Raw genomic sequence first — 23,454 nt, forward strand, 5'->3', positions numbered from 1 at the left:
CCTTTCAAGTCTCGCTCCAGCTACCTTTCAAGTCTCGCTCTTTTGCTTAGTGTGTTAGGCCTGATTTGCTTGTTCGATCTTGTCCAGTTGTCGCGTAGTGCGAAATGGCTCCGACGCCTCCCGTGCGATCTGTGCCGACGAGACGTGGCAATTACAAGACTGTCTATAGCGATAGCCACACACTGTCGGAAATGCAGGCTGACCTGATCGTGCCTAGGCGTGCATCTGTACAGTCGCGCATTGACAATTTTTTCCTTCCACTGGGACTGTAAAGGTACTTTTTTCTGGCGAATCGTTTTTTTCGGACTCTCGATTATTCGGATTTTTCGGCGGTTCCCGTCGAGTCCGAATAAACGGTCGGCGACTGTAAGCAGGTTTAACTGTATTTTCGTGCCCAAATTTGTATGTTGTGTAACCACACTAACACTCCAATCTCCTTGAGCACTGTATTTACTCGCATAATGAATGCACTTCTGGATAAATATGTGCAAAGTAGGGGGGTGCGTTCAGTATGCAGGGTAAAATTTCGAGCAATTTTTTTTCCGCGGCGACCTCTAAAAAAGTCACAGTTTCGCCCGAAAGGCAAACCATCGATTGAGATAGCAAATGTGTAGACAGCCACACAAAGTAAGGATAATAGTTTTATCGGCTGTATGAACTTGCAAACTTTTGCTAACTATGTAAATTATTAAGCATGGTGTTAGCACACACAGGCAAATATGAACAAATCACACTCAATGACTGCGAACACTAGCTGTCAAAACGCTGGCATCACGAAGCGCAACAGCAGCAGCGAGCGAAGTGACCTTCATGCTGTTTATCGTTTCAGCGCAAACTGAGCGACGAGAACACCGCACGCACAAATCGCTTTCAAGATAAAGCGCGCGCAACCGTGCAAATTACGCAGTTGGTGCCCGAGTAGAACGCCACTGCCCCTCCCTCCCCCGCTGCCTTCCCGCTTTCTTCCCTGCGCGCACGAGATTGAGCCGTGTTGGTCGGTTCCCCATGCGCGGTCGCGAAATACGCAGTTGCTGTCGCAGAACAATGCCGCCTCCCCCCCCCCCCCGCTCTCCAGTCCGTCCCATCCCCCGATGGCCTTTTGTGCAACGGTAGGCGGTGTGTTTCCTTTCAGCTTCCCTCTTTTGTGGGCGCCAGATTGAGCTGCGATCGTTGGCTCCCCTTGGGCACTTTCGCTCTCACATACAGCATAGGGTGTGCGGCGACGGTGTTATCGCTCTTGAATTTTATACGGGACATCACGGGCAACGACGTCGGCAACAGCAGAAATGAGCTTGGAGTGTCCATATACTTGCTATCACAATAAAACACAGCACTGAACAGAAAGAACCTTGGTAGCGAACGTCGAAGTAGCTAGGCCTAACGTTGCCGCGGTGGTTTCTATGGCCGCCAGTGGATCTGCGTGCGAGAGCGCCTGATTGAGGAGGCAAGATAATCAAAAGGCGGCTGGGGTGGCTATCTACGGCCATGGCAAAATGTCCGGAAAATTGGGCAGCGAAGGTTTTTAAAGATGATAGTCTTTCTTGGGATACCTAAACGCGAAAAAACTTTGTCTGTCTGTCCGTCTGTCACTCGATTCAACTGCCCGGCAAAAACCAACCAAGCTACTAGCACTGGTGGCACGGGGTCATACACATCAACATTATACAGCGCAAAGAAAACCTCAGGCCTATTTGAGGCAAAATATATGTACATAACCGTGACCCGCAGTGTTCATTTAATTAAGAATACACATTGGACTGGTTTTTACGTTAGTAAATGAAAAATCAACGCATAAGAAATGGTGTCGAAGAGATACTACGCGTTAAAAACAAGCTGACTGAAGTCACGGCTCTGTAGCTGGCTTTGAGCCAACAGTACTAAAAGTTCCCAACAGATGGCGTGAGAGCAGGGCGAACACGGGAAATTTGAATTGAATTCATCAAAACCTCCATTGCATCTATCATGGGAGGAGTAAGAAGGGAGGGAAAGAGCGTGAGGGGTGGGAGGGGGGAGAAGAGACAGTGTTACATATCAGGGGTAGACTATCGTCTTTTGACGTCATTTGCAGCGAAGAAAGCAGATATGTGGCCAATTTTTTTCTGCCAAAATTTCAGATGTTTTTATACATTGACGTTATGGGTACTTGGCGGTAACTGAGGGTGCCTGAATTATCGGGCATGTCCGAAAAATCGGGTATCTGGACAATCGATCATTGACTGTATTCGTGTTAGAAAAGGAACTATTTAATATTTTTGAATATTCAAAGGTAACCACATGTTTCGCAGCAACTGAATATCAAAATCTTGTTATTGTTCTGCGTCTGCTATACGGTGTGTCACAAATTATCAGAAGTGAGACAACAACAAAAGTTTTCAAAGCAATGCAGAAACAAAATTGGCAGTGCCAGCTTTATTTTTGGTTTTGCAGTGGAAGACTATGTGACAACTTGTGACTTTTGCTTGTAGTCTGTGATTTGGTGTCTTCTTGGCAGTCTAGTTATGTAGCAGTTTTTTTATTTTATGCTACAACCAGTTAGGGTTTCCTTGTGACGGGCACTTTTACGTCTTTCAGCAGCTTTTTTTTTTTTTTTTGCAACAACTTCTGAACTTATTTTGGCAACCATTTATTTAGCCTTTTTGGTGAGCTACTCATGCAGCAGCCATTATTTTTAAGAAAGCTTGTTTGTAGTTGCAGGTTGCAGTTGTTGAGAGACTATGCATGCAGGTTTCTTATTGAAAATTAGTGGTCTTATGTTTAAAACTGATCATTTGTCACTGATAGGTTAGCTGTCTTCTTTGTACTAGTCAGTGCAGGCGTGGTCCCTAATTATAATGAAGTAAATATTCCCACTTTTTATTTATTTATTTACAATGCTGCTACTCTCATTCGAGAGCAATGCGGTATATATCCATGTATGTGAGTATGCAGGATTTAAGTATAAAACATGGTTAAAGAACATCTAGGCAGAAGAGTTAACTTCAAAAAATGGAAATTAAAGAAAAACCAAGAACACTCAGGTAAGGATGGCAATATAAAAAGAATGCTGAGAGTTTGGGAATACAAATGCATGTTTCCACAAGACAGTTAGCTAACAGGATACTTGAAAAAGTAGCCTTGAAGAACATGTAGGTTACCAGTTGTACATGTAGGAACAAATGGAAAGATAACACTTAATGCGTCAGGAATTTATGCAGTTTTGTGAAGAGATTGCACTTATAACACTTAGAGAGAAGAAACGATTTGAGAAGAAAAATTTAGACAAGGAATTAGCAGGGAAAATGGCAGTTACCACAATCATCTTAGGACTAGAAGAAATACAGTAGAACAGTAGCGCACCCTGGATCTCTGCCAGGGGGGGGGGGGGTTGACAGTTTGCCAATACCATCTAAATAGCACTAATTTCAATTTCTTCACCGGAAATTGTAAAAAATGCGCTTTTTGCGAGTGTGAAGATGATTGCGCGTCTTACATCTTAGTTGCAGTACTCAAATGCGCAAGGAAAGAAAAGGGGTTAAACAAAAGGGGGGGTTAGGTCAGTCTCAGGGGGGTGTTACAACCCCCTCCCCCCTCCCCCCTCCCCCCCCCCTCCCCCCGTCGTTGCGCCACTGCAGTAGAAAAATTTATTTTGGGAACAGAGCATGGCATATTTCCACATAACAGCAACTAAGAGTGAAAAGAAAATGTATGCACCTTCATTTGTAAGCACTTTGTATTCATTTGTATGCAATCTATGCACCTTCGTATGACTATTCGATATTTGATTCGATATTCGATACTCACTATTCGTAGTCAATTTGTGTTCAAAAAGGTTGATATTCGCCCACCTCTGATAATCGCTGGTTCAGTTTAGTCAGCTTTGCCTCAGTAGGGCCACGTTATGCGGTGAAGTATTCACAAAATATTGCGGTGAAACATGTTAAGATCGGGAAGGGGCCGCTGTCACAGAAGATTGTACATGTTTCTTAATTATGCACACCCCGTCCCCGGTCACATTACGAGTGCCAAGATGTCTAATAACTGTACTGGCAGCCATTCAGAGCTGTTTCTGATGTTAATCCTTCGTCACTTATGTTTTCCTGGCTGTTACGTTTTTTATACGGTCACTTGAAAAACTTATCAGCGGAGTTCTGGATTGTTGCTATGAAGAATTAGGCTTTCAAGGTGTTTCGAATTTTCAACAAATGACCAGCGCTAGATGCTCTGGCATTATCCAATAGGTGCGTAGCCCACAGGGCATACCGGTGCGATTATCCTCCTCTTTGCATTCCCTGCTCAAGTTAATCGCGCTTGCTCAGTGATCTACAATTTCTGAGACAGCGCTTCCAAAATACATGGCCTAGCACCAGGCCTTGGTCACATGGTACAGTCGAGTGTTAATTTAGATAGCTTCGAGTAAATTTGAGATGCCATACAGCGCTCCGCTTGAGAATTCGAACTCCGTTCCTACGCGGTCACACCATGTGCCAATTCGGCCACCGAGTTAACCAAGTCATGCAGAAAAGCAATATTTTCATGCGATAGCGTTAAGGGCCCCATGTCGCAGAAAATCCAGTGTGTGCGTCTTTCTCCGTTAGAGAAAAATCATCCCTAACCACGCAGGGGCCCTCCGCGTGGTGCATAGGCGTTACTGAACTAATTGAATTTCTCAAAATAAAATGCGTCAGAAAATTCGTTAAGTACAACTTACACACAACCTACAGACATGATAGTATCGGATTGTAATTTGAATATATGAGAAAACATAATTCTGTTACGCTGAAACTCAAACACAATCCCCTTTTTCAGCTGCCGTTTGAGCTCTGTCTTAGTGGGGAGTGGCGCGCTCTGCTCGGTTCCTTGCAAAACCATTCAGATGGCGCGCACCTCTGTGCATCCACGGCAGCGCGGATCACGCCGTGCGGGGGAAAGAAAAAAAAAAGAACCAGAAAGCTTGCCTTCATGCATAGCGTTCACTGCCAGCCTTTGCAGGTAAACATTATAGTTACATGAGCTGCAGTTGCTGGGAAGCATGAGAAGCAGTCAGGGATCTTTGAATGCTATTGCGTTCCACTCTTAAAGGCGAAGCTCAAGTGTCCTCCAAGTTTTCATACATTGCCGACGCTTCCTCGAAACCGAAAGTAACATTCTACCTAGTCACCTATGTAACATAAAGGATCCGAGACTGATCAACTGTGTACCGTCTTCATTCTACCTTCTTTTCACTCTTCGCTTCCTCTTCTTTTGACCGGAACATTACATCCTCCAGGTCTCTTATTGACATCCTTCTGCGGATGGTAAGGCACTAAGTTACGTACAGTTGTAACTTCTGTCTTGCCTGCTGGTCCTTCAAAGTGCACCGACTTGTGTATACCTGCTGCTTCACCATATTGAGGACAACATAAGGGCCCGTGGTAGCATTCTTCTAATGATCAAGACCTTTTCGTACTAGCACCATGTCTACAGGTTGTATGTTAGGCATGTGAGTAGCATGGCGCTATTCGTCGTATTTATTCATTGTGCGTTTATACATATTGTATTCCTCTGATGTCTTCCTGCATTCTGGAATATGGATCTTCCCAACAATGCTGAGTTCGTAATCTGCTGGTAACCACATCTTCTGAAAGGCAGTAAACTGAGGGCTACAGCCAAGTCCAGCTGTGTGAGATTAATTGGGATGCCTAACCGTTGCCTCAAGAGCACACTTCTATCCTCCATGAAATTCTGCATATATAGAAATGAAGGTCTTCAAATCACGCATGAAGCGTTCCGCTAGGGCATTTCCTTCCGGGTGGTATGCTGCTGAAAATCTCAGTGATACCCTTTTCTGCTGCCCACCGATGGAGCCTCTCGCTGCAGAAAGCAGGTCCGTTATCAGAAACAATCACCTTGGTGTGTTTAAATGCATCTTTTTCCTTCAGTGTAATCACACTGTTTGCATCTTCTCTTCCGGGTTTGGCTGCCGCCATACATGTGCACTGGTCAACAGTCACTATAACAGACTGAGTCCGGCACACACCCTCCCCTTTCTTTTTGATTTCAGCGAAATCGAGATGAACAACTTCGAAGGGGACATCTGAATATGAGGGAATGACCATCTGGTTTCCTTTTGGGCGGAACTTGGCTTTGATAGTCTGACATTGATGACATGTCTTGACGTAATTCTCTACATCGGCTTTCATGTTCTTCCACGTAAAACGTTGCTGAATCTTCAAATAAGTCCGCCAAAAGCCATCATGCCTGAGTGGGGACTGTCATGATAGAGCCACAATATTTTGGATATGCTGCTTTGGTGGACAACAAACTTTTCGTCTATTAATTTTAGCTGTTCAGTGTCTTCCCATACACTTGCGACGTGTGCACCTTGATCGTTGTTTATTGGCAGTATGTGCAATCTTGATAACGCGTCCGCATCAGGTAGCTTTTCACCAGGTCTGTGGCTAACATCAAAAGTGAACTGCTGAATTTCGCTAATCCAGCTTGCCACTCTTCCCTTCGGTTGTGTAAGGCTCAGAAGGTATGTCAAAGCCTGATTGTCTGTGAAAAGCTTGAACCGACGGCCCTCCAAATAACTCCTGAAGTATCATAACGCCAGCACTACTGCTAAGGCCTCCTTTTCCGTGGTCGTGTAATTTACTTCCGCTTTTGAAAAGGTGTAGGAGTAATAGCCAATGACCTTTAACTGGTGGCTTCTGTCTTGGCTGGAATCTAGTTGGTATAACACTGCTGCTGTGCAATAATTGGACGCGTCAGTGCAGAGCACGAAGGGTTTGGCGAAATCGGGTAATATCAGGATTGAATCTTTGAGAATATTCATGATAGCTCTTAAACGTTATCACTTTACCTTGTCGCATGTCATCTGCGTTCACTATTGTTTGAGTAATCAGACTCACTGAAGCTCCTGTGTCGACTAGAGCACTTCTTTTCCGTTAATAAGCATAGCCATTTGCAAAACGTTAGATCGAATCAAGTAGACAGCCTCGTTTTGGTTACACGGGTGGGGCTGTGCACCCACGTTTATTCGTTTTTTGTCTCCTTGACCTCTCTGTTGCTAGGGCATAGTCGGAAGCTGCGCTTCTGGTGGATGCTGTCATCACTGTCGCTGTGTTATCCGGATGAACTCTGGCTGAATGGGTCCAATTATACTGTGCTATGGCATAATTTATGCCAAATTATGCTATTGCAAACGTTCTTAAGGCACCCCAGTAGGTCTTCAACTGTCTTGGGCGACCTTATTTGCACTTGCTTTTGGCATTATTTTGTCATACCGTGGATGACTAACGACACAATGGACGATTCAGGCAAAGTAGGATCTGCTAATAGTAACAGCCGTCTCTTCTCGTAGAAATAGCCAATTAGTGAACTTGAGCGTTGTTTGAAAAATATAGCTTTGTCCCATCGGTCAACCGGGTTTTGATCAAAAGCCGAGATAAAACTTGCTCTCCAGTGATCTCAGGCATCGTCCTGATGGTCTGTTATGCGGAGCTCATACCATTTCTTGGCTGGGGGTGAAATGCGAAAACACCCGTGTACTTAGATTTAGGTGCACGTTAAAGAACCCCAGGTGGTCCAAATTTCCGGAGTCCCCCACTACGGCGTGCCTCATAATCAGAACTGGTTTTGGCACGTAAAACCCCATAATTTAATTTTTTTTTTACCATTTCTTGGCATTGTTTGCACCTCATATTTTGCACTTTATCCTGTGTCGTCACCCAGCAGTTCTTTTCACAAGCGTATTCAAAGAACTTCAGCCAAGTGGTTGCCAACACGGACGTCCCATCGAACATGTCCGGCTTCACTAATTCAGCTTTGGAACCAGTGTTAGTGTGCAGAGACTCTGTTAGCATAGCAAGCAATTACCCATGTTGCTCAATTTGTGACTCCTGCACTTTCAACATCTGCTCCATAAGCATAGCATTGTCCTGGCTATTGTCATTTCGAAAGGCCTTGCTACTTGATAATTGTCTGAAGTGCTTTTCATAGTCGGACATTTTGATATTGATCTTCCACGTACCTCAGCTGACGAGATCCGCCTCGGTGACTTTTGCCTTACTTGCGATGAACTGGAGCAGGCTCGGTGACGTCGCTGTCGCCTGGACTTCGACTTGTTCTTCATGTTCGGCTTGGTATGACGTGACATAGTTGTCCCGCTGTAGTAGTACCAACTAGTACTTCTATCCGATTCCTGTCAGCTGCACCAAATGTAAAATAAGGTATCTGAGAGTGATCAAAGCACGCAGTGCCAGATCTGCATTTTTATCTTGAAAGTCTTGGGAGAGAGAACCGACCTGCAACAGAGGCGATGGCCATGCTTGGCCAGGTGCAAACGTGTCTCTGTCCAGTCAGGCCTAGACAAAGGGCTGCAGATGGAAAGAGCAAAGCCTTGCAGCTCATGCGACGACACCAGTGTCGCCAATGTACTCCCGCACACTAGCGCTGTCCCCATTCACGATGGTGCGGAGTTTGAATTATCAGTGGCGGTGCGGTTTTCAGTGTGAATTAGTGGTCTTAATGTGTATGGAATTAGTCTGGGAAAGCAATATGCGTTACATATTGCTTTCAATACATTGTTGGGCAGACCGTGGCAGCTACTTTGAATTATTCAAAATTTCAAATTAATGAGTTGTGAATTAACAAGCTTTTACTGGATTACAAATTTTTATAGGTCACAATCATCAAGCTGCTTCAAATAGCGCAAACTCTATCCTCGTATCTGTTGAAGAGGGCGGCAGTAAAGTGAGGGAACTGCCAGACAGTGACTGTTGTGAAGAAAGCCACAATCATACAGCTATCGGGGCGTGGTCAGCCTTTGTTTGTGTTGCAGGGGATGGAGGTTATTTGCATCTAAAAACTACAATTAAACCTCGATATAACGATGTCGGTAAAATCAGCATGTTACTTTGCTATATCAAAATGTCATTACATTGAAATTCAACCTTCTATGCAAATAAATAGAGTTGCCGATATATATTTTTCTTATACGGAAGGGCCAGCAACATTTTTCGAATCATTCGGCTATCAGAAAAAGCAAAGCTGGATCAGAAAAAAAAATAATTATGTGGAATTTGAGTCAGCTATAATAGAGACGATTTTATGCCGTGTCGATGATATTTTCACATCGGTGGTACAAATCGGAGCCAGCCACGCTTTCGCGTCCACTCCGCCCCTGCGGCTGATAGTGTTGCCTGCAGTGGGACGATGCTATCATGAGAAGTGCTGGCAGTGGGGAGCTAATTCGTGGCCTGCCCCTCACTTAACGTGTTTCCAAAACTCAAGATTACGCAACCTGCAGTACTAAATGCACAGGAAGACAGTGCACCTGATGTCACGCTATGTGGACATGACTGCTTTTTGCACACGTGGCTGATTCCCTCTAAAACAGGGCGTGCGGGCTGCGTATGCACTTAGCTGAGCTGGAAAAAGAGATGCGTGCCAACCTGCTCCCACTTCCTCCACCCCACCTCTCCTCGCATACGCTTGATCCCGTTATCGCTAGCTCACTCCTCTCCACTCCTTTCCCCTTGCTTGTGCGGGAAGATGCAAGACAGCACTTACGAAGCCACCATCTTCCTTGGCTCACCGTTGCACGCTTTCACTCGCATGCCAAGCGTGCAGCGCGCGGGGTGCGATAAAATCATATCGCATTTGGACTTAATACGGAACGTGATGCTGCTCCACTTCTTCAGTCACTCTCGGTCGCGCGGTGCCTCGCAATTTGAGATTTTCATTCGCAAGCAGCCACTTGTAATTCGACCATTTAACCATCCACGTCCGTGGAAGTTTCCATTTATTGTCATGGTATTCCTTCGAAATGGCAGTGAAGATTCGTTATGCTGAAATCTTGTATAAGCACTTCGCTATATATTGAGGTTCTAAATACATGGTGTTCTATGTAGAAGAAGTTATAAATAGTTAAATACTTCGTTATGACGAGAATTTTATTATATTAAAGTTTGTCATATGGAGGTTTGAGTGTACTTTTATCTGTAGCGATAGCCGGGACAGAGGTCAAAGTGCAGACCAGGTTGCATGTAAGCATATGCGCATGTGTGTGGCTATGGATTAACCAGCTTTTGTGGCCACTTGTGGAGTAAAGACTTATTTTATAGCAAATTTAATGTTTCGAACTTTGTTTATTCAGACTTTTAGGCACTCTCCGCCCGATTCCAAAATATCGGTCACCGAATGTATTGTGCACTCTATGCACACATTATCAAACACATTATTCTAAGGGGGCCTTTTTTATTTGAACTATGCTTTATTGAAATAATTTTCCCATCACCTTGGAATTCGATATAAGAAAATCCACTGTACCCACCCCACCATAGGGAGTCGGTGACTAAGGTGAGATGCTGTTCAACATACGGTCGTGTTCTAATTTTTGGCTGTTGCGTCAATGTTCCAGCGGAGGTGGAATGCAAGAAGACCGTTTTACTTTCCTTTGGCTGTACATGAAGAACTCCCGATGGCCAGTATTAATCTGGGGCCCTTAATTACAGCATCTCCCATAAACTGCATGTTTGTTTTTCTCCAGTGTATTAATGAATAGAGACTGTAAGTTGTCTCTGGGGATCTTCATGCCTATGCTAGTACCAGGGTATATTTTGGCCACTTAAACGCTTGCTTCTACACTCACGGGCAGCTTTTTGTGGCAATGAAGGGGAAGCTACAGGGCCTGAGCTTCTGCATGTATGTTTCTGCACCAAGTATTCTGTCGGAGTTCAACGGGGCTTACGGTTTCTTGCAAGAGATATTGAATCACCATAGCTTCCACTTGCGACAGTTCCACATTTGCCTAAATGCCGAAGAGAAAAACTGAGACATAAGTCAAATTTAACATTCCGTGATGTATTTTGTTGTTGTTTGTCTTGCTGTTGTAGATAAGATGTTTGGTTTTCTCTTCCGTAGCTTAAGCTAATGCAGATGCGAAGCGGGGACTTTTTCAGGAGAGCTTTTAACTCATAAGCACGCTTTGCCTACATAGCTTTTCTGTCATTGCCATCGAAAGTTGCCCGCGAGTTTAATTCCACATTACTGTGTGGTACGGAAGGTTTTCGAAAGGTGTTCCATGAACACCGGGATGGCTGTAAGCAGTTCTGTCTAATCTCGGGACAAGGTTTCTCAAATGTATTATCGTGGATGTATGAGGAAGTATGACGTGGGGCTGATTAGAGCACGTTCTTTCATTTCTTGTTTCTTCAGTTTGTGTGATATCAGCATGATCTTGGTTTTTTACATTTAGTTAGATGCCTGCACCATCTTTGCTAAAAGGACGCATAGCGATGCGAAATCACACTCTCGTATTATTACTCACAATAGCGCCGGATAGTATAGACGCTCCCACCTGTGTCTCATTGGTCCATGATGGCACGTAAACACCCAGGAAAGTGGAGGGCTGGAGAGCTGCCACCACTACTCAGCTGATAGACGTCTGCACAGGTCAAGTGCTGGTGTTGGTGTTTTAATCTGGTTGTTGGCCTGCTGCTTGTTCTTGTGCTTTGTATGCAGTTTATAATATAAGAAATGTTAGCAAAAATGTCAGAGAGAATAAAATTTACACCCCAAGAGGAAAAACATCTCCTTCCTCTATGCTTTGCCCTGGCCTAAATCGAGACTGTCAATTTCTAAATAGTTTACTCAGTAACGAATAGAGAAGAGTAAGCACCCACTAGTTAGTGTAAGTAGGTAACTATAGCACAAAGAGGGTGAAAAAAAATGACCAGAACGAGGGGCTGACTTTCAACTTACAGTACATCCTTGCATAACACAGGAGATCACTACAAAAGCAATATGGCATGCACTTGTACAATTAACAAAGTTTCAGCATTGCCGTTTCATCTCCAGGGATGGCAGTAGATTACTAGGCTTTAAAAAAAGCTTCCAAATGCCCTTTCCCAATGTTTGCCTGTGCAAAGGATCAGGGAGCACATTTGGGCACGACAATGCACCATTTTGCGTAAGTGTGTGCCTGTGGGTTTACTTTGTAATTGTGAATGTCTGGGCAAATGCAAATGAGCCCACACATCCATATAAAGCAAACAGATAATGAAGTCAAAGGAAGCATAGGAAAAAGTCTCTTACATTTAATTTAAATGTAAAAAAAAAATGATACGAAAAATGGACATCAGTGGACAAAAATTTGGAGGGCGCAATAGCTTCGCTTTCAAGAGTGGAACGCGATAACATTCAAAGATCCCGGACTGCTTCTTATGCTTCCTGACAACTCCAGCTTATGCAAGCTTAATGGTTACTAGGAAACGCTGGCGCCGAACGCTATGCATGAAGGCGAGGTTTCTGGTAGAAACGCGGCCCCTTGCGTGGGCCGATCCTGGAGATAGTGCACAACCATGCCAATAAAATTACATAATTTGCAGGTATCTGTTATTGTTTCGCACCTTTAATATTTCATTCTGAGAAGATTTAACATAAAAGGCATGTGCGGTGGGTGTTTTGTTTCATGAAATTTGCTTGTTGGTTGTCATTCTCAAAATTCCGAGGAATAGCTTTGTCAAGAATGCAAGACAAGCAACATTAGTGATAGAATGGTGTGGCAATATAACCCACATATGCCGCACGTAATATGCCAAGGCGTGGCATATTCATATAGCCTAAATATATTCTGAGGGCCTGTGTGGTTGGAGATGATTTTCTCGGCCACGGACGCAGGCGCCGATGCCGGGACCGACACTGGTGCCAGATTTTCTGCCACACGGGGCCCTTAACGCTTTTGTGTTAAAAGGCAACTTGCCGTGGGTTAGAGCCGAATCCACATCTTCTGCCTCACGCATGCTGTGCTCTATCGTAGAGCTACCGCAACAGCCATCATACCATCAATATTTTTACATGCTTGTGTGTGTGTATAAGGTTAGCCCTGGGAGTGTTAGCCAGCACCCCTCACAGCCATGGCTGGAGATAATGGAATGCCCTTTTCAACCGCAAGCATCATATAGTGCACAAACTTGTGAGCTGGCAACTGGTGGAATAAACTTGTGCGCTACCTGAAGGCGACACAGCTGCCAGTGTCAAGACCCTCGCTACACGACAAATACGAATGAGCTGAACTGAGGAGCTTGACTTTTTGCTTTTCTGCTTAATATGTATGGTTATAACTAACAAAAAATAAAGCCCCTCAATTCCCCCGATTCTTTTTCCCAGCCAATGCATGTCATTCTACTAAGGTTGAAGGGGAGTAATATTGTGTCTCGGGGTGCATGCTCTGCTCTCATTATCATGTATTGGTGCTGTACCAGTGGAGTTGGTATCATAGTTGTACTAGCCATACATACTAACTAGTATGTATGGTCTTGTAGCTGTCATGCAAGAAAGCTTGTGCTAGTGCACTGTAAACATGACTAGTCTTTAGGTTGACCTTCCTGTCACCCACATGCAGCTATTAGTCAGTGACAGATATAGGATTCAGTGACAAATGCATGTTGGAAGGAGCTTTTATACGTGCCCGAGCCAATTGTCATCGGTCATTTGTCAACTTGTAGCTTTTGCTAGTTTGTACATGCTTAATGCAAAAACACTTGTGTCCGTAGATTTAGGGGCACATTAACTCCGTAAGTGCTCTCGACGAGCTGAGCTTGTGTAGGACAATAGCCCCGTGTTCAAAGCATTTTGTATGGATGGAGTGCATCCACTTAGTTTTTGCGTCACTGCATAGATGGCAGCACTGTATTAGCACTTGATGGCCGCACTTGCTGTACTGTTTGGGTCACTTTTGGATGGAAATTTTGGAAGAGGGCATATGGCGTTCACAGCTTGCATGTGGGTCGCGCATGCAAAAGAAAGCTGCTGTTTGATTTCACCTTGCAGAATAGTCAAGATTTTAAAGCACTGAAAGGAAGAAGCATTTTCCTTGTTTCCTACTGTAACCCGCCGTGGTTGCTCAGTGGCTATGGTGTTGGGCTGCTGAGCACGAGGTCGCGGGATCGAATCCCGGCCACGGCGGCCGCATTTCGATGGGGGCGAAATGCGAAAACACCCGTGTACTTAGATTTAGGTGCACGTTAAAGAACCCCAGGTGGTCGAAATTTCCGGAGTCCCCCACTACGGCGTGCCTCATAATCAGAACTGGTTTTGGCACGTAAAACCCCATAATTTTTGTTTCCTACTGTACCATTTGTAGCTATGTCAAATGCATGTACGAGAATATATTGTTAAGTGATGAGCTAAAATAAGGTTTTCACGCATAGAGTACGGAGTAACTTGCTTGAAAACAAAGTGTTATAGTAACAGGGAAGTTCGAAAATATTCCAGTTAAAGAAAGATGTAAGGTCATTTTTGCTGTGAAAGTGAAAGCACCTAAAGGGTTATAGAACTTCGTCTGGTCAAAATCAATCCTTAGCACTGCACTATACCATCTTTATAAAAGGAAGAAACAATGGGCATTAAAAAGAGACGATTGCAAAAAAGACAGCTAGACAAGTGCTCACTTTAACTATTCCTTTTTTGTGGAATGCATCTCTTGTAGCCCACGTGTTGTTCTGTCACATTACACACACCCCCTCCGAATCAATCAAACAACTTTCGCAGTGTTGTCATGGTCATCGTCTGAGTCAGGCCTCCCCTTTTTTTCTTTATTTTCTATGCAGCCTGCTGAAAAGAGCCGTGCATGGCAAGTTGCAAAATCTTTAGGCGCCACTGTGTCTCTTGACCTCGGCCCTGGTGTGACCCATCTCGTAGCAGCAAGGCTTGGCACGGCAAAGGTAATACTGCATTGCTGTGGCTAGGCAAGCATGGCTGGAGGAACAGTTTGTCTGGTAAAACAGAGTATAGTGCAAAAAAATGACAGCAGTTTAACGCGTTGTGCTGGCTTGCAACTTATAAGTTCATTTTGTTTGTTTTTTATAGTTTGCAAGTATATTAATTTTTATCGTCATAAGTATTGTCAATGTGGATCAGAAAAGAAATGGGGATAGCCGATATTCTGGTTGACATTAAAAGAAAGAAATGGAGTTGGGCAGCCCATGTAATGATTAGGGTAGGTAACCAGTGTACAGAATGGGTGCCAAGGGAAGGGATGCGCAGTCGACGACAGTAGAAAACTAGGTCAGTTGATGAAATTAGGAAATATGCAGGTGCAAGTTGGAATAAGCTAGCGCAAGAAAGGGTAATTGGAGATAACAGGGCCTAAATATAGGCGGATGACGATGAAGTATTGTCTTTTGAGCCATTCGTTTTTTGAGCCATTCATATGACAGAGCAACTAGTCCAAAATGTACTGTCTTGGTCAGATTGCTTACTGTCTTGGACTTCTGGCGGCAGCCTTGCTCACATATAAGAGTGAGCAAGGCTGCAGTTTCGGTGCGAGCCTCGTGCCTGAATTGTGCCTTCAAATGACACCAAGCACACCATCACTAGCAGCCAGGGCTAGTCTTCCAACTTTTGTATGCTTGGAATCTCGCATTAAAATGTCTTTTTATAGCGACTGTTTTTCACCGGCTAACAACTGTTACTTTGTTATCACTTTCTCGAACGTTGTTGCCGATTCTGTAGCAAAAGAATTTTGTATGATCAGAGTGCGTGTATGACACGAATAGGGGTGTACCGTATTCACTTGCATATTGAACGCACTCGCGTAAGGAACGCACCCCCCACTTTTCCAATTAAGAAGTGTGTTTTTTTTTCTTTTCCTCGCATAATGAACACACCCTGAACTTGCTGCCGTGAAATAGGAGAGACACGGTACGATTCGGCGTCTGATATAGCATCCGGCGGGTACAATTGTATCAGACGCTGTATCGGATGCCAAGTTGTACTGTGTCTCTCCTATTTCACAGAACCAAGTTCAGGGTGCATTCATTATGTGAGGAAAAGAAAAAAAAAAATGTCACAGTTTCGCCCTAAGGGCGAAGCAATGAATGCGATAGCAACACAGCAATGTCATACGAAGTAAGCCGAGCGGCTTTGGTAGCAATATGAATTGTAGTAAACATGAGCTGATTAAGTAAGCAGGTGTGCTGCGGCGTAAGTAGACCGACATGAAGAGAGACTCGATGACCACGAGAAGGCGTGTGTGAAACGGTGGTGTTGATGAGAAGCGCTTCCCGTGGGCAGCGCGCGTGCGAAGGGACAAACCTGTAGCGCTGTGCTGCCGATCCGGGCAGCATTACATGTGTAGCGTGCGTTGGAAAATGTGGCCCGACTATTACTAACTGAATGAACAAGCGTGGTGGGAGCGCGCACAAACAAACATGAATAGATCACACTGAATGACTGCAGACAACGACTGTCAAAACGCTGGCAGCAAGCCCATACACTGCAGCGGGCGATGGTACGTGCGGTCTATCGCTGCAGCAGAAACTGAGCGGCGAATGCACAGTGCATAAAGGTCAGAGCCGTGTGGAGATAAGAGACGGTGCGGCTAGCGACGAGCGCAGTTGTTGGCAGAATAGAAGGGCGCCCCCCCCCCCCCCCCCCCCCCCCGCTCCCTCCGGCGCTGGCTTCCCGCTTCCTTGCTTACGCGTGGGAGAGATAAGAGACGGTGCGGTCGAGCGACGAGTGCGGTTGTTGGCAGAGTAGAAGTGCCCCCCCCCCCCGCTCCCTCCGGCCCTGGCTTCCCGCTTCGTTGCTTGCGCTTGGGAGATTGAGTGCGTTCGCTCTCCGTGATAGCGCGCGTCCCCGCACGCTTTCGCTCAGGCATACGGCGCGCGGTGCAGATTATATCTATACGGAACCTCACGGCGACGGCGACGCCGACGGCAGAAATCCGGTTGAAGTGTCCATATAATTACTATCGCAATAAAAACACACTTCTTAAAACACACTTGCTGTTGCTGCCACGCTTGCTCATGCCAGCGTTTTGACAGCGAGTGTCCGAGGTCATCGAGTGTGATGCGTTCATGTTTGCTTGTGCGCGCTGACACCATGCTTGTTAATTTACATAGTTAGTGAATGCTTGCAAGTTTATATGGCCGATAAAACTATTATCTTTACTTTGTGCGGCTGTCAACGCATTTGCAATCGCAATTGATGGTTCACCTTTTGGGCGAAACTGCGATTTTTTTAGACGTCACTGTGAAAAAAAAGAAAACATGCTAAAAATTTTACCTTGCATAATGAACGCACCCCCCCAACTTTCCACATATTTTTCGGAAAAAAAAGTGCGTTCATTATGCGAGTAAATACGGTACTTTCTGGAACGTATGCGAGCATTACCATTTTTGCTAGAAAGTACATTAAGTCTTGTATAAATAGCCGACGCGCTTGACCCGTAGATCGGATCTCGACAACGGATGATTGTGCTCGCCACTATCGTTATGTTCAGTGTGTTACTTGCTTTGCTGGACACGATTTCACCCAATAAAGAGTTAGATTGATGACTCACAGTTTGCCACTGACTGATTATTCATTATCACTACATCCTGACAATAGAGCCATTGCCTCGAAGCTTCGTTGAATGTTCAATAGTAAAAGCTTGAGTTACTGCATGGGCTCCCTTTAAAGGAAGCCTATGCAGTATCTCTTGTAAAGGCAGTATGGTAGTACTAAAGTGATCCACAAAGGACCATCAGCGTGTCAATCTGGATTAATGAAACCCCGAAGCATTTTCAATGGGAGCAACCACTTTTATCCTGTAATCAAGGAAACATACCTCCGTGAACTTGAAGGTCACGGGATCTCTACCATATGGTATGCATTGTTTGAAGCCAAAAAAAAAAAAAATTCAATGGCAGCAAACCAGGTGTCTGCTACGATTAACGGTTACACCTACTTCTCATCCTTGGGCTTCAAGCTATGCAACAGGTTATCTAGCAACAAGGTAATAAAACCGACATGTCAGCAATGAGCCATATTAATAAGTTTTTCCTTAGGCCAAGTAGCTAAACAAGCATTTTCTGTTAAGGGGGCATTAAAGAGAGATGCTAAATAAGTTTAGACTTATAAAGTATTCTCTCAAATCTATTTTCAAAGATTTTGCGGTAATAGGCTAGGTATTAGATAATAAAATGGAAGTTAGACCTTCATTTTCTCATCACGTGATCAAACCCTTGCCGGGAAACTAACAAAAACCAAGTTCTGAAAGAATACTTTGTGAGTATAAATTGATTAAGTGTTTTTCTTTAGTGTTCCTTTAATGGCGGCACCAAGGTTCTACTTCAGTGGTCCATTGTACAGTGTTTTATGCCTGGTTGCACCTGTGCTCCCTCCCCCTCATGACTTTACCCAGGTGAACAAGGCTCGCCGCATGCCCGGTGTTCATGTGGTACACCCATCGTGGTTGTGGTGCTGTGCGGAGCGCTGGGAGCATGTCGCCGAGGCCCTCTTCCCACTCAGGCCGCCCAGTCGAGAAGGCGCCTCCGAGAGACGTCCGCAGCAGGCCTCCGTCAGCCAGCACCTCAGGGTGTGTGGTTCTCTTTGTTAGACCCTTGGTCAAGCAAAGAGCCTTCTGCTTGAGATGCTGTCATCAGTTCACTAAGGAGACCTTTTTATCCACTTTGTAGCAGCAGTGTGTTCATCACCCCAGAAAAAATGAGTCATGCATTTTTTTAGTCCATAGAGTTTCTCACTATATTACCTAGAGCATGGGTGGGTTCCGCGGAACCTTGGGGTTCCGCAGGCCCCTGCTCGGGGTTCCGCGAGCCACTGATAAATTTCCGTGCTTCCGCGTCACCAAGTGGCTAAAACGGCGAAAACGAGGTGCGCTCGATCCACAGAACCTCCATTATTCATGCCTGTGTGCAGTGATTCCACTTCTGCGCCAACTGCGCCAAAGTGCGCCAAATGGGATTTACTGCGCCATCCTGATACAATCGACGAAAATTGCGCCTAACTGCGCCAAACAGTCTCGGATTTGGCGGCGTCTATCGCCGACAATTGCACCAACGGGGAATGAAAACGTGCAACGCGATGATAGGGCTAGCCTTAGTTGCAAACAGGAGACTAAACAGCACTAGCGCGTGCGTCCCGATTAAGGAGGGACGCGGCTTTCGCATCGCGAAAAATGGCTAAAAATCGATTTTTTGAAAATCACATTTTCAATTTCTGTAACTCTTATTTTATCTGATTCCGAAATATCATCGCTGAAAACCAAGTGGAAGTGCTCTAAAAAAAATTGTATCAGCCAAGGTGCCGAAAAATTTCGCGGAAATCGCGAAAAAACGGCGTTTTTTAAGCCAGGATATCTCTGGAACAGCGCAGCCGAGCGCCGCCATCTTGGACTCGTTGGAAAGCGCATTTCTCCGTCTTCAAATTTGCCGCTTGAGCTATCTCCTCCATACAGAAACAAGCACACAAAAAGCAAAAATGATTGAAGGTCGTGCCGGAGCCACCGATTGCCCGCGCCCGCCACGTGACTCCAGCGCGGTTCGCCATTGGTCCGGTGCTCTCTTCGCGATGGCGTCGTCTGCACCGCTTGTTGCGGTCTCTTCGCGAGCTCTGGGCGGTTTCCGTAATCTCGACTAGTATTAGAGCGGGCGCTACGTGGACATCGCAGTAGCGTGTCCGATCCCGCATTTTGTATACGTCTCAGACCCGCGGCTAAGCATTCGGAGCATCGGTGACGCGGATTCGCGACCTCGCTTCGGGCACGGAATCCTCGGTCACGCGGCTAAGCCTTTCGCGCGTAGGCGTCTCCGACTCGGCGATCAAGCACATCGCGCGCGGGCTTCTCGGATCCTTGCCTAAGCATTTCGTGCATCGGCGCCTCCGACTGCGCGACTAAGCACCTCGAGCGTCGACTCCTCGAGCCCGCGGCTATGCATTTCGCGCGTCGGCACATCGCTCAACGAGTCTCGACTCCTCGGACCCGCGGCTAGGCACTTCGCGCGTCGGCCCTGCGAGCGTCAACTCCTCGAGCCCGCGGCTAGGCATTTCGCGCGTCGGCACATCGCTCATCGAGTGTCGACTCGTCGGAACCGCGGCTAGGCACTTCGCGCGTCGGCACCTCGAGCGTCGACTCCTCGAGCCCGCGGCTAGGCATTTCGCGCGTCGGCACATCGCTCATCGAGTGTCGACACCTTGAGCGTTTATTCCTCGGACCCGCGGCTAGGCATTTCGCGCGTCGGCCCCTCCGACTGCGCGATTACAGAACGTCTAATATTTGGACCCGCGACCAGGCATTTCGCGCGTCGGCACCTCGTACCCTCGACTTAGCACATCGTGTGCCGACTCTATTATCGTAATGCCACGATATCTCGTAACAATACCTATCTACCACCCCTTCATAAAGAGAACCTCATCATGAGCTCTGCTCACTAGACCACTTGGGCTGGCACAGACACCTGGCTGCAGAAGTGAGGCATCATACAAAAGTACAGGCTGGAAAGCACCTAGCAGCTGCATTGCTGCCTATCTATCAGTGACTCTCCTAACCTCCATGTCAATGGAAGATGATTCAGAAGGCTGCTGAGAGCCTTCATTCAGTAACATGGTCGATTCTACAAAAAAAAAAAAAAAAAAACAATGCCTCACTGACTGCACTAGAGACTGCTATCAATGAGGCAGTCTGCAGGTACAACGCTAGAACTACTGTATATTTATGCCCACATAGTTCTGCACCTCACTTGGTTTGAAACCCAGGCACCATGCTCTTTGTAGAGCAGCAGTAAAGAATGCCATACAAACTTGAAAAACGCAGAACAAAGGCACAGCAGCCCAGAGGCCACATGATGTGGGAACGGTCCCACATTTGCGACGCAACAGCGGTGCTACCAATGCATTGGGTACTATGGAAGCTTAACAGCAGGGAAGACGCAGCGCCCGGGAACGTAACAGCGGGGTTCTACTGTCGCTTGTTTGAAGCGCAGCATGACATGTGATTATAATAACTGGATGCCGCCAATGTGTCCATCATTTCTGTTTATGGATATACGGAATGACATCTGGGAAAACTAGCAATATATGACACGATATCAATTTGGGTGTGTGTGTGTGTGTGTCGCATGTACACTCGTTTTTCTGAAATACTTCTTCAGGATGTGAAAAATCAGCTGCTCCAAGCTGCTCCCAAATGCCAAATTGCCTGCTCCATAGTGCTCCAAAATGCCAAATTGCCTGCTCCAAAGTGCTCCAAAATGAAATTTCTGATGCTCCAAAAATTGCTCCAAATCAGAAGTCCGCAGTAGCATCACTGCTGTATGTCAAAAAGCACAGCACAGCGCGTAACGGCAACGCGCGAACTGCGCAATAAATCCGCAAACAGCTTGTAGCCATCCAACCTCCGAAAACGGGCAGCGCGCCTAAGCTTTCGCACTTGAATCTCGGAGGCCGTAATTTACCAACATGCGCATTTCTCCCGTTTGTAGATAGCGTAGGTGCCGATTGCGTGCGCACTGACGTATACGTTGGAGGAATTTAAAAATGAAGAAAAAAATGCGCGGAACGTCGCAAATACGCGTCGCATAAGAGAAAGAACGGCGCTAGCATCCAACCGAAACGAAGCGGCGCAGTCCGCATCGCCATGGTCCTCAGCGGCAATCGTGCGCGGCACTTGATTGACAGCAACGCCGGAGCGCTTCGTGCCTAATTGTTCCCTTAAAGACTTTATTCTTGCGTTTATCGCCGCGCGTAACACCGCATTGACGGCATGCAGCATGCCTTCATAAGTGCGTAGTCGCCATCCATGATCACGTCGATAACCACTGCAGTTTCGTCCGCAGCGGTTGCGGCAAGCAGTAGTTTCGTTTTTACTCGGTGCGCGCGTCGGCTGCGTGCCTTCACAACTGCGTAGTCGCCATCCATGGTAACGTCGATAGCGACCGCGGCTTCGTCCGCACCTCTTGCAGCGAACGGTAGTTTCGTTTTGACTTGGTGCGTGCGTCGGCCGCCTGCCTTCTGAACCGCAAGGTCGCCGTCCATGATCGCGTCGATAGCGGCCGCGGTTTCGTCCGCAGCGGTTGCGGCAAGAAATAGTTTCGCTTCGACTCAGTGCAGAGCTGTTGAAGATTAAGAGCACCGGCTACATCGCGATGGACGGACAATTTGTTGGCGAGCAGCTGACTGGCGAAAAAATAATCGGGATGTACCGTATTTACACGATTGTAGGTCGACCCATTTTTTAAAATTTGGCAATCCAATGTTGGGGGGTCGACTTAGAATCGAGACCGAACCGTGTACCGCTAGTAACGGCAAGAGAAACGAGAAATCAGGGGCGCTACGGCGTGGTTACAACTTTGCGCCTATGTTTTTATGGTTACAGTAGAAGCATAGCGTAATAATTTACTGTATTGCATACAGTTTGAATGCGCGCACCACGAGCGCACGGCTTTTGTGGGAGCATCGATCATGGAAGAGCCGCCGTTTAAGGGATATTGGTAGATGGCGGAAGAGCCGCCGTTTGGGGGGTATTGGTAGCTGGCGGAAGAGCCGCCGTTAGGGGGTATTGGTAGTTGGCGGAAGAGCCGTCGTTTGGGGGGGTATTAGTAGTTGGCGGAAGAGCTTTTCGTTGAGATACGATTGTTTTCGACGGCCGCGCGCATCTGTCACTTCTGCTGCTGTGCTGAATCGTCGCGCCTGTCATGAGTGCTAAGAACTTTCGACGCTCGTTCTCAGCAGCGTTCAAACAGGCTGCTATCCTCCATGTTGAGGAAACTAACAACTGCGCAGCGGGACGCAAGTCTGGAGTCAGTGAACGTGTGGTGCGGCAGTGGCGGCTTCAGCGCGAGAAAATTTGGCCTCTCTGGCTACTGTGTGCGGGTGGGTCCTCTCTGCGTGGGGGGCTGTACCGCGCGATGTCGTGGTGCGGTCGTTCGCGAAGTGTGGACTCACTTTTGATGACGACGCGCTGTGGGACCACAGCAGCTATGACGGCAGCAGTACCAGTGAGGTCAACTCTAGTGACGATGAGTAGTTTTAGAAACCCCGTCAATAAAATCTCCCTTGTGTGAAATGCACTCGCGTGGCTTTTCTCCCCCCCCCCCCCCCATTTTTTTTTTGAGACATGCAATTTTGGGGGGGTCGACCTACATTCGAGTCGACTTACAATCGTGTAAATACGGTACGCGCGCGAGGCCTTCGCCGCTGCTAGCGCTAACCGGTTATGAGAGGATGAGAATTTCAGCTTCCGCCCTGGTGTTGTGCTAAATATAAACAGGATTTGCCGATTCATTGCGTACATAAAAGCATGTTGACGTAGTTAAGCATTTGTCTGTTGTCTTGATACCTTCGACATTCGGTTATTTAGGACATACGGTTAATTTGGGGGGGGGGGGGGTTTCCTTGGCGCTCCATGGAGCTTAGCAGGGTTCCCTGGAGCGACCATGCTTGAGAACCCCTGACCTAGAGGGAAAACTGGCGCCGCGCTGCTGTTGCATTGGAAGGCTATGTTGTGGGTGGCTTCGGATCGGCATCATTGTCACAGAGCCGGCACACTTGAAGGTTCATCTGGCTGGCGGCATTCCGTCTGTCAGAACAGTTCATTCTCTACTAGAACGGTACATAAAGAACTGTTTTCAAGCGAAGCTTGTATTGGCTCACAAGTTTTGGTAGCATTGTTGTGGGCATGCAAAAAAACTCGGCTGCGCCCACAGTAGA

General features: G+C 46.4%; 1 protein-coding gene across 1 annotated transcript in view; it reads left to right on the top strand.

Annotated features, from left to right (window-relative positions):
- LOC119453754 (RNA polymerase II subunit A C-terminal domain phosphatase) overlaps window positions 1-23,454 on the top strand; it is a 99,706-nt gene that overhangs the window by 35,678 nt on the left and 40,574 nt on the right. Inside the window, exons 8-9 of the mRNA XM_037715812.2 lie at window positions 14,574-14,687; window positions 18,152-18,325. Of these exons, the coding sequence (XP_037571740.1) occupies window positions 14,574-14,687; window positions 18,152-18,325 (288 nt within the window). The remainder of the gene's footprint in view (window positions 1-14,573; window positions 14,688-18,151; window positions 18,326-23,454) is intronic.

The sequence above is a fragment of the Dermacentor silvarum genome, chromosome 5, assembly GCF_013339745.2.
Source record: "Dermacentor silvarum isolate Dsil-2018 chromosome 5, BIME_Dsil_1.4, whole genome shotgun sequence".
NCBI classification, from domain to species: domain Eukaryota; kingdom Metazoa; phylum Arthropoda; class Arachnida; order Ixodida; family Ixodidae; genus Dermacentor; species Dermacentor silvarum.